Below are 12,146 nucleotides of genomic sequence, written 5' to 3'. Positions count from 1 at the left end.
TTATTTGGTGGAATACAAGACAATCTAATATAGTAATACCAGTAAATGCTTTAAAGTCAAATTTTTCTTCTTCACAATTATACTGCTAAAATTCCTCTCTCTCTAGTTAATAGTAAATAATAGTCAGGTATTAATTACTCTAATTAATAATAACAAATGAGTAGACAAATGTAAAAGCTGTCGGAATTAGAATACTCAATCTGCTTGATGGTAATGAATCAAACCAATAGATAGGCACAGCATCCCTCAGTAGCGGTATAGAAGGCATCAATGTGTATTTTTGTTGAGGTCCAGCCCTCCTTGGGCCATGTCACCTGGGATAAAAGCCACCCTGAGCCAGTACAGTAATATAAACCAATCAGTGGGAGTAGATCATCAATATGCCAGATGCTGTTGATTCATTGGTTAAACTACTGGTGGGATGATGTCTGCCTATGAACAGAGTAAGAGAGGGCAGGAGAGACAGCCAGTCAGCATTTAGTAAGACAAATCCAGTATCTTACCATCCGCAGGTGTGACCTCAGCTGGCGGTGGCTCTTCTTGCCCTCCCATGCTGCTCTCTTTAATACTTTCTATTTCCCGCCAGAAATCCTCCATGGAGGCGCTGTCTACGGAGGCTTCTGAGTTGGAACGGCTGAAGGCAGGAGGATGGAGGGATTCATTGGAGAGCATCCTGTTAATTCTTTGGCAGCGAGGAATGGATTTTCTGAGGAGAGAATAATATCTATGAATAAAAACTTTTTATACTTTTATGTTATAAAGTCACAAAATTGAATTTAAGTTTAATTAAGTTTAAATTAAATGGAGAAGTGGAATTACCATGGTAGAGATGGATTTGAGGGAATAATCTCCACTCAGTCGTGGCCCTTTTAAAAAAATTCTCTATACTGTATAATTTTTTAAAATTATTTTTTGAAAAAGAGTCTCGCTCTGTTGCCCAGGCTGGATGGAGTACAGTGGCGTGATCTTGGCTCACTGCAAGCTCCGCCTGCTGGGTTCAAGCGATTCTTCTGCTTCCGCCTCCCGAGTAGCTGGGAATACAGGCACCCACCGCCACGCCCAGCTAATTTTTATATTTTTAGTAGAGATGGGGTTTCACCGTGTTGGCCAGGCTGGTCTTGAACTGCTGACCTTGTGATCCGCCTGCCTCAGCCTCCCAAAGTGCTGGATTACAGGCATAAGCCACCACACCTGGCTAAAAAATTCTCTGTACTTTATAATGACTCCGTAGCCATATAGAAATTAACATGAAAATGTTTTTAATAATTTTTAAACACTCATAAAATGCAAAGTTGCTTACACTAGTCAAAATATGCACAGTAAAAGTTTGTTTCTGTATATTATCTATGGTGAAGGCAGAGAAGGGCATAAGAGTTGCTGCTCACACCCATTAGGGTGGTTATTATTAAACAAACAAACAAACAAAAAACAGAAAATAACAAGTGTTGGTGAACATGTAGAGAAATTGCAACCCTTGTGCACTGTTGGCGAGAATGTAAAATGGGGAAGCTTTCAATGGAAAACAGTATGGCAGTGCCTCAAAAAATTAAAAATAGAGCCACCATGAGACCCAGCAATTCCACTGCTGGGTATATACTCAAAAGAATTGAGAGCAGGGACTCAAAGGAATATTTGTACATCCATGCTAAGAGCATTCATGTAATAGCGTTTTGGCTATTGGCCACTTCCAATAGCCAAAAGTTAGAAGCAACCCAAGTGCTATCAATGGATGAATGGACAAGCAAAATGTGTACAAAGGAAGGAAATTCTGACACAATAAACAACATGGATGAAACTTGAAGACATTGTGCTAAGTGGAAAAGCCACTCACAAAAAGACAAATGATTTCATTTATTTGTGGTGCCAAGTAGTCAAATTCATAGACAGAAAGTAGAATGGCTACTTCCAGGGGATAGGAGTGGGACGGGGTGGGGAGGAGTGGGATGGGGTGGGGAGGAGTGGGATGGGGTGGGGAGGAGTGGGATGGGGTGGGGAGGAATGAGGACTTCGTGTTGGTGTGGGTTTGCAACTCCTTTCAAAGAACCTCCTCCAAGCTTGCCTTCTTCTCTTTGGGTTCAAGTGGAATTGGACAAAAAGACCAAAACTAACTCTTAAGCAATGTATGGGCTGTTTCACTCAAACAAGAGCTCCCAGGTGGAAAGAGGTAACCAGGCCAATGGCACAGTAATGTCCACTGTGCACTGTGGGTTTTATGATGACTTAGGACAATTATATTTTGACATGCAGAGCAGCAGTGGATTGTTATCAAATTTAGCCATGGCTAATGTAAAGCACATTATATTCACGAGAGTACCTAAAGAGAGGCAAAATAATGTTTCCATGATAATACCCCAAAATTTCCATTTGCTCATAAGCTGTACACATCTAGGAATCCTCCTGGATTTCGAAATTGCATCTAAATTTAGTAGCAATTTCTGGAATTTTATCATTGATCGTTTCATAGTATCTGACTGTAGTTCTAGTTTTGAACATTAACTGAACAGCAAGATAGCCAATTTATTTTTTAAACTAAAACATTTCAGGAAAATATGAAATATCTACTTTTATTTTTTATGTGTTGTGGAATAAGAATTTTAGGCAGTTTTGTTTGATAACTGGGTGATAATTTTCACCGTATTCTTTATAGTTCAACAAGTCAAGACACATTCTAGCAGGTGAAATACCTATAAAATCAACAAGATACTAAGACTGTTATTACTAATTTTATTATTTGTAGGCTTTGAAGACTTCTTCCTTTTGCAATACGACTAATACTGAAAACCACTAACAAATTCAGAGTACTAGTATATAAACACCTACTTCTTTTAAAAATGCAATCAGCCTCCTGCCCTCCATGTACCAGACTCAGAGTATACGGATATCTAACACTTTTCTTAGTTCTAGATTTTTTAGGTTAATTCCTTTAAAAAATAAATATGCTTGACTTATAAAAAAAAGATAGTCTTAATAGTAGACATGGACCATATTTTTAAAATTATAATGCAGTATAAGCGTATATGTCTAATATACAATTGTATAAAGCAAAAATAGAAGGTCTTTTCCTCCCATCTGTATCATACTGATATTGTTCTATAAACTGCTTTGTTTTCCTGACTCAAAAACATGCAGACTTTTTTTTTTCAAGCCAATAAGGTAATACCACCTCAATGGCTGCACCTGGATACTATCATAGATCTTAGAAATTAAGCAAACAAGCAGATATACCCAAACACTGAAAATATTTGAATAAGTAAGAAATTTGTGAAATAATAGGTAAATCACAGAAGACATGGGGAAGATAGATTTAGGGCTAATAATGATATTTCAATTATAGTACATTTGTTTCTTATTCATGCAAAGGGTATACTAATGGAATCTCAGGGAAGAGAGCTTCATAAAACTCTGCTGGGGACAGGGAGAACAGATGTGAAATATTATTGGTCATGAGCAGCTGAGTAACACACTGGTTCCTTCTGAAATAGTCCACCCAAAGAATCCTTTAATCACAATGATCAACTTTTTTTTGGCAAAGAAGTCAGACAGCATTTTTGGGGATAAGAGCACTTGGAAGAGCTCTCACATTTTTGGTTAGAGATACAAATATTTCTCCTTCACCCCAGGGTGGAGAAGGAACCATGAATTTCCACTCTTGAAACATTATGTAATTTTGACCCTCAGGCCCATCCAACAGTTTGATGAGCCTTAATGGGCAGCTTCATACCTCACCATATTAGGAGAAAAGGGAGTTTAGGCTTCATTAGCTGTTTGTGCCTTTTTATTCCCAAACAATACTAGGAAAATATTACATGACAAATTGAATGCAATTGTGTTAAGACAGAAACTTTTGTTGGAAAAACACCACAAGGTTTAGAATTAAATTTTAAGTGTATGATAACTATCATAAATTCAAAGTGGCATTAAAGATTTTATTATTCTATTTTTTCTTCCATTGACTTTTTAGTCATAACTTATACTATATTTTAGTAGATACCAGAGAACTTTATTACTATTCATATGGAATTAGTATTTTATAACTTCACAACAGTGTAAATATCTTACAGAATATAATTCTCCCTCTACCCTTTATATTACTGTTGCCATCTATGTTCCTTTCTCACGTTTACATCCCCCAATAGTTATTATCGTTGTTGCTTTAAAATAGTAAGTTTTTTGAAAAACGAAATACATGGTCTTTTATATTTATCTTTTCTAGAGTTTTTCATTCCTTCCTACATATCTGTGTTTCCACAACAGATCCTTTCTCTTCAGTTTTGAGAACTTCCTTGAGCATTTTCTCTCTCATTCCTTAGCATTTCTTGTGCTGTGGATCTGCTGACAACAAATTCCCTCAACTTTATTTCTGAATATGTTTTTAATTTATTTCCATTTTTGACAAATATTTTTTACTGGGCATAGAACTCTAGGATAGCAGTTTTTGTTTAAATTCTTTTAAAGAAGTCATTCATTGTTGAGTCTATTGATTCTGATGAGAGTCAGTTACAATTCTTACTGATGTTCTTTTAAATATAGTATCTGTTCTATCTGCTCATAATAGATTTTATCTTGATCTTTCGCTTTTAGCAATTTGAGTGTAGTTCTCAATTCTGATTGAGGTTTACTGAGCTTCAATCTGTGGGCTAATGTCTTTCATCAATTTTGGAATATATCCATATCCATTTTCTCTTCCAGTATGTCTTCTGTCACTTTTCCTCTCTCCTCTCCTGGAACTCCAATAACATACTGTCAGGCTGTTTGATGTTGCCCCAAATGTCCTTCATAATCTGCTTTGCTTCCCTCCCCCAACTCTCTCTGTGCTTCAGTTAAAAAACTTCTATTGCCCTGTCTTCATTTTTCCTCACTTCTACTGTGTTCAGTTAGCTAAGTCTTCCAATGAATACTTCACTTCCAATATTGTATTTTTTCATATCAAGAATATCCAGTTAGTTCTTTTTAGAGATTCAGTTTCTCCGTTGACATTATCCACATTTTTATCAATTTTTTGTCCATCTATCCTCTAATTTCTATAACATATTATAATTATAATTGTTATTTGAAAGATCTTATCTGTTAACATCAATATCTGTGCTGTGAATGTGTCTGATTAAATATTGATTTAAAATCAACCAATTGTTTAGAGGTCATGTTTTCCTTCTTCTTCACGTATTTCATAACTTTTTATTAGATGGCAATGTTGTTTTTAAAAGAACTCTAGAAAACTGGAGTAAATACAGGTTTCCCCCAGAAAGGGAAAGGTTTTCCTCTATTTGGTAGATGGAGTGAGAGGCAGAGCATGTCAATCCAATCAGGAGTTGAGCTGGGTCTGGGCTGAGTTGCAATTTACTTTAGTTTTCATCTATCTCTGGTTTGAAATGCTTCAAGGGGGAAATCTGTCCTGTGTGTACTACAGGTCCCTCCTGCTAAAAGGGTTTCGGGATAAACACCATGGGACTACAGAGATCTCCCTCTGCTATACAGCTTGGTCCCCTGTGTTGCTGGGATCCTGTACTGCCAGGGCTCCCAGCAAAAATCCCAAGGGGTAGAGTTGTTCACTGGGGAGAACTAGCTCTGCATTTGGAGCTTCTACAAATTCCAATCTCTTGTGCTAGTGCAGGCAGCCATTAACAGCTCCACTGGTGTCTTCTCGCCCCAGTAGAGTCCCTCCACCTAGACAGGTGTGACCTTTGGCCCAGAAGTGCAGAAACTCAGGAAGCAGACATGCCCAGGGAGGTAATGACCACTCGGCTCTGCTCACGTCACAAGAGTTCTTCTTCCCTGGAACTTGGCTCCTTTAGACTTCTTTGTATCCACAGCTCTTCAATATAGTTTTTAAAATACAGATTTTTATATTTATTCTTTTTTTTCTCTAGCTGCTACAGTGGGAACGATAGTCTGTCACAAACTAATCTACATCCTAACTGGTAGCGGAACTCCCACAAAACATTGTAAACATAACAGATATTTTTAAAAGTTGCATTTGTTTATGCACAGCTTGCTCTGTGTAACCACAAGTTTAGTTGTTGAGTATATTCCAAAAAATATTTTTAAAAGACAGACTTCTTACTATGAAATACTCTATAGGCCTTTATTATCTGTTATTTTATGGAGAAGTTTATACGTAACGAGTTACTATCATCCACATTACATCATTTGATCCTTATATGCACCCCATGGCGTAGCCAAAGCCAGTATCATATGTCTCATTGCACAGCAATGGAGAGAGTTACTGGGAGTAAAGTGGGGACACATAGCTTCCCCTTGCAGTTATAAGTAAATGTGAATTCTGTTCTGTGACTTCAAGGCTCAGCACCTCCTGTCCTCAAACTTCTTTGCTAGCCTCACCTTACATCACTCTCCCACAGCATTAGCACTGGGCACGCTAATCTTTCCTCAGTTTCTGTAAAAAGCCAAGGTCTTTCTTCCCTTAGGAAATTTACTTTCTGTTCTTTCTTCCTGGAACCTTCTTTCTCCCCAAGCAATTTCTGCAGCAAGATGCTTCTCATCACTCAGCTCGCAACATAAATGGCACCTCTTGGGGGGTCCTTTCCAGGCCACTCTAATGTAGCATTCCTCCAGTTATTCACTGTGTCAGCTCTCAGTGCTCCCTGCTTCTCATTCATTAATAATAAACACTTCATTCACTCATTTGCTTGCTTTGTTTTGGGGGGTCTATTTTCCCCACTAGAATATAGAGGAACCATGTTTGTCTTCTTAACACAGTGTGTGGCAAAGGAAAACAACGCAGAAATACTTGCCGAATGAATGACTAGCGTCAGTGGATCCAGGACAGGAATTCAACCTTTCCCCATCCGGTCCAAATGCTCTCCCTCCTGTAATTGTTCTTAATTTCAAAAGCCCCCTCAGGTATTTGTGTAACTGCTTATAGCTGTAAATATTTTTATAGCAGAGAAGTGATGTAGTGTGGTGATTTAGACAAAAACTCTGAAGCCAGCTAGCACAGGTTTGAATGCAGGCTACAGCTCTATAATCTTGAACAAACTACTGAACCTCTGTGACTCCATTTCCTAAACAGCAAAATGGGGATATTAATCACATGCACTTCGAGGGGCTGTTACGAGGAGTGAATTAATATACGTAAAATGCCGGTCACACAGTCAACCCATGTGTTAGTGATTGCTACAATTTAATTAATTTGATAGCATGTTCAGAGCTAGATTTAGGGTGTGGCTATCACAGGTGCTAAAATATAACAGGTACATAAAAATATCCCTACAAATATCATGAGATAAATAAAACTGTATTTGTCAGAATTGCTCTCTGACCCAATTCCGTTCCCAACCCTGTTGTCCCAACTCCCCTGGCCCAGAAGTGGCCATCTGACACAATTCTGGCCAAAGTCACAGAAGTAAAAGTCTTCTCCAGGGTTTCAGTGAAATCCTTTGTTTTACTGATGTAGGTGCCACCCCTTTCTCTTTCTCCTTCTCCCTCCTTGGAATGCTGCAGTAGCCACCTTGTCCATTATGAGAAAAGTCAAGAAATTGTAGCAATTGGCCTTGATATTACTGAGTTTTGGAAATAACACCAGATGCTGCCTATCTCTGGACTTCCAGAAATGTGAGAAAAATAAATGCCTATTTTTTAAAACTACTTTCATCTTAGTTATGTTTGTTATTTGCAGCCAAAATCATTCCTAACGGATGATTAGAAGGAATCCTTTAATAAGTCATTTGGGGCAGAGTGAGATGGGACACCCCGTGTACCCCACTGAGGGAAATATTCAAGTAACAATTTATAGTCCACACAATCTGCCTCCTAAGGTGGGTGGCATCTAACAATTCTCTTTTTTTTTTTTTTTTTTTTTTTTTGGAACAGAGTCTCGCTCTGTAGCTCAGGCTGGAATGCAGTGGCACGATCTCGGCTCACTGAAACCTCTGTCTCCCAGGTCCCAGTTCAATCTATTCTCCTGCCTCAGCCTCCCGAGTAGCTGGGATTACAGGCACGCGCCACCATGCCCAGCTAATTTTTGTATTTTTAGTAGAGACGGGGTTTCACCATGTTGGCCAGGCTGGTCTTGAACTCCTGACTTTTTTTCGAGACAGGGTCTCTGTCAACCAGGCTGGAGTGCAGTGGTGCGATCATAGCTACCTGCAGCCTCAATCTTCTAGACTCAAGAGATCCCCCTGCCTCAGCCTCCCACGTAGCTGGGACCACAGGTGTGCACCACCACATCTGGCTAATTTTTTGTTTTTAGTACAGATGAGGTCTTGTTGGGTTACCCAGACTAATCTTGAACTCCTGAGTTCAAGCAATTCTCCTGCCTCGGCCTCCCAAAGTGCTGGGATTACAGGTGTGAGCCACCACACCTGGCCTTCACACAATGATTCTCAATTGTAAGGGCTACCAGATTATCAGCCTAACCCCATGTCTTGGTCTGGCTTTGATCAGTACATTATGGAGTTAAACTTCCTGCTGAAAATATCCCCACCTACATGTACAGGGAATATCTTCACGTTGCTCTCAAACTGAACAGATTCCACGAGCTTTGGGAAGACTATACCAAAACCAAAGATTTCGCCTTCCCTCTACTAGAGAAGAGAAAGACTGAGTTCTCCATTATTTGTCACTGCCGTTGAATGATGCTGGTGGCAGCGCGGTGTGGACCCCTGGAGAAATTCCCGTGGATATTGATTACAGTAAGCCTGTAGCAGGGCTTTTTCAAAAGAAACCACTGACTTTCTGGCATAGACCCTGGCACAGTCCAGTTCCACAGCTGTCTGCCCTTTTAGCTTCCTCAGGAGGCCATTCAGATAGAGGAAGAGGACAAATCCCTTGTTTCTTATGCTCTGGCTTCTCAGTAATCTTTGGATTCTAACATGTTTATAAACAACTCAACTTGCATGTCCTGCAAAAAAGCACTTGAAAGGCAATAACGATAAAAAGAAGCCATAGTTTCAGACTAACAGGATCAAGAACACAGAAGGGGTTTCTGCCTTCATTCCCAGGCTCCCAACTCTCTTTTTCTATCTTTCTGCCATCCCATCAGTTTTCTCTGTCTGTTACTTGCCTGGCTGGTATCATCTCTCTTAGGGGAAAAGAAGAAAGCGACCAAAGCTATTCATCAACAGGTAAACAGGTCTGCCTCAACCTCTCTGTTGCCAGCAAAGGATACAGAAAAATGTGTTTGTAGATTGGGAAGGCTTAAAACAGCCAACAAATCTTTACTTACACAGCAGGGAATATGGAGGGTTGGATTCTTTCTTTCTTTCTTTCTTTTTTTAAAAAAAAAACCAATGACATTCACATCAGTAATTAAGTTGTTAGGCATTTATGGATAACTTCTGAGTACAGCACTATGCAAGTAATGGGAACGGTGGCAATGGAAGAATGAACAACTTCCAACCAAAAATTCATTAGCTTTATTGCAGAGGTCTAAAACCAAACCCACAATATATTGAGGTATGCCTGTACAGAAATTATATATGTGTGTGTGTTATATATGACAAACTGAAATATAATCTGTTTCTTAAATTTCCCCATCTTTGTCTGAGGGAGGTAGAGATGGAAAGTGACTGCTAATAGGTAGAAGGGTGATAACTATGTTCTAATATTAGTCAGTTGTGATATGTCAACTTTGTGAATATACTAAAAATCACTGAACTGTACACTTTAAAGGAGTAGATTTTATGTTATATGAATTATATCTCAATTTAAAAATGTATGAGAATTACCCCTGCTTTAATTTTGTTTTTAATTTTGATAATTAAAAGTGCTTTGAGATTTCAAATATTCTTAAGGAAAGGCAAAAGCTTTCCAAAAGGGTCATGGGTTGAGACAGATTTAGAGACACTTCTATGACAGGTTACTGGTTGCCTTTAGCAAAGGCTAATAGTCAGAGGTGGGAAATGATCTTGCTCCCTGTTCAGCTAATAATCATCTACATAAGGACAGGCTAAAATGTCTGCTTTGCAGGCAAAGTAAATCACTAAATGTGAACGTTTTATGTTCTGTCTGTGTTAAAACTAATATGCAATTTATAAGCTTGACATACATATTTATTTTGGTAACACTCAGTCAATCCCACAAGTGACTCTTAACACATTATCCTCAAAGATAAATTGAGGTTATGAGTAGAGAACTAGTTTGGTGCCATCTAATCATTGCTCAGAGGCTCATATTTTTTATCCAATTAGGGGCTACTCAGGAAGGAATCTATAAAAGAGAATATAAGCAAAAATAAGCTTTTTCCGGCTCTTTACTAACATTCTACCCATTGTCCATTCAGCGACATGTCACTCTAAGAGTCTTGGTAAACTCTATGTTCTGTGCTTCTGAATTTATACTTCACCAAGTAATCTGGACAAACGTCTTTTTAAAAATTGTCTTTATATATCAAAAGTAAGTTACATGTTCTCTCTATTGCTTAATGTCAAATTGCAGTATATATTTTGATTACATAGTTTTGAGGGGCCTGCTGCAGCTAGCACTACTATGTATGGCTTTCAAAGTGATTAAAAGTGAGCCCCCCATTCCAGCATCATCTAAGAATTTACCTTGACTTTCTAGCTCCCTCCTGCCTCTCTGATGCTGTGATGTATTTGCTGGAATACAGCCATTTAGTCTCTCTTTCTTCCAAATCTCTGGTCTCCATTATTGCCATTATTACCTAGTCATTAATGTTCAGTCAGGAACTGTGTAAACTCTGCTTGATAGTATCCTCGTATTGCTTTTCAGTTTCTTTTGTCTGTTTTCTCACTTCAGCTCCAAAAATTCAATAACAGCAGAAAAGAATCACAAGGTCAAGGGTATTATCCAGCAATCTCGAACTGCTTGGTGTCCCATGTGGGCATTCTTGGGTGGATGGGATTTACAGAGCTTGGTCCAGCTTCACAAGGCTTTCCCTGAGTGGGACTGGCTTTCTTCCTCATGGGCACTCACTTCAGCTCAGCTTCAAACTATTCCGTACAAAGTCCACAGTGAAACACAAGCACAAACTTACTAAATTCTATGAGGGGTGAGTTGGCCATTTGAATGAAGGTGTATCAACCTTCCTCATTCTTCTTCTTTCACAATATGCTTTTTCCACTCTTAAGACTCACCCCATGACGGTTTTAACTCTGTAGGGTCCCCTGGAGAATAACCACCTTTTGCTCCATCAGTTGTCATTGGCTGACTTTCAGAAGGCTGCTTCCTAAGTTCCACATAAACAGCTTTGAACTGGAAAGCCATAACTAGGGTTTCCAATGAAACAGAGGATTCTAGGATTGGAGATCCTCTGTTTGAGAGGGAGATCTTCTGATTGAGAGGGAATTTCAGAAATGCCTGAATAAACCACCACATTTATAGATATGAAAAATAAATCTGAGAGGGGCAGTCAGTTGTCCAAAATGACACAGCTAATTATTGAGAAATGGAACTACAAATTTGGTCCCCTAATTCCACACTCTTTCCCCCATCACCCGTCTCCTGCCTATTTATACTTTATATTCTTCACTCACTTAAAAAAAATAAAGTTTCACACTTTTATATTAGAGATTACCCTCTTTGTTCCCTTAATGTATTTCTGAAAAGCATACGACAAAATAAGTTATCAAATTGCGTATATTTTTTACCATAAAATATGTTGAGAAATACATCCCCAGCCAAAAGTTTTATTAAAGATCAAAGAGAGCTATATGCAAAGTATCATAAAATATATGGATGTTTAAAAATACATGTAAAACTCTCTAAAAATGTGAAAGTGAGCCAATAAAATTGGCAGGTGTAGCAGACCAAAGACACTGACTATGTAAGCTGTATACAGAGAGATACTATACATTAAAAAGCAACTGCTGTATATGTGATCTAAAAGGAGTGTATCAGCACTATTCACTATTAAACATTAATGACAATTTAAGTTTACCCATTGGTTGACCTATTAGAATGCACGGGAGTTTCTTGAAATAGTGTCAATAATTCATGTCTTCTATTTTAGGAAGAAATTCAAGGAAGAAGCTAAGACTTCCATTGTACTCAGCTTTCCCTGTGGTAGGTAGAGATATTTCCAAAGTATTATTGCCAGGTTAAAATACAATACATTCTAAATCCACATTCTTCTTATTCACATCATTGACAATAATCATCGTCCACCCAAATGAAAGCATTTGACATTAGTTCTCTACCTCACCCTCTCCAGTTTACTCAAAACACTG

The 12,146-nt window shown here is 38.5% G+C and overlaps 1 protein-coding gene across 6 annotated transcripts in view; it reads right to left on the bottom strand.

Annotated features, from left to right (window-relative positions):
- LOC105478855 (Rho GTPase activating protein 28) overlaps nt 1-12,146 on the bottom strand; it is a 240,371-nt gene that overhangs the window by 90,877 nt on the left and 137,348 nt on the right. For all 6 annotated transcript variants that reach the window (XM_071085638.1, XM_071085639.1, XM_011736556.3 and 3 more), the window contains one exon: nt 504-706. In XM_071085638.1, the coding sequence (XP_070941739.1) occupies nt 504-672 (169 nt within the window). In that variant the 5' untranslated portion in view covers nt 673-706. The remainder of the gene's footprint in view (nt 1-503; nt 707-12,146) is intronic.

The sequence above is a fragment of the Macaca nemestrina genome, chromosome 19 (assembly GCF_043159975.1).
Source record: "Macaca nemestrina isolate mMacNem1 chromosome 19, mMacNem.hap1, whole genome shotgun sequence".
NCBI lineage: Eukaryota > Metazoa > Chordata > Mammalia > Primates > Cercopithecidae > Macaca > Macaca nemestrina.
This window is presented reverse-complemented; position numbering and strand designations above follow the sequence as displayed.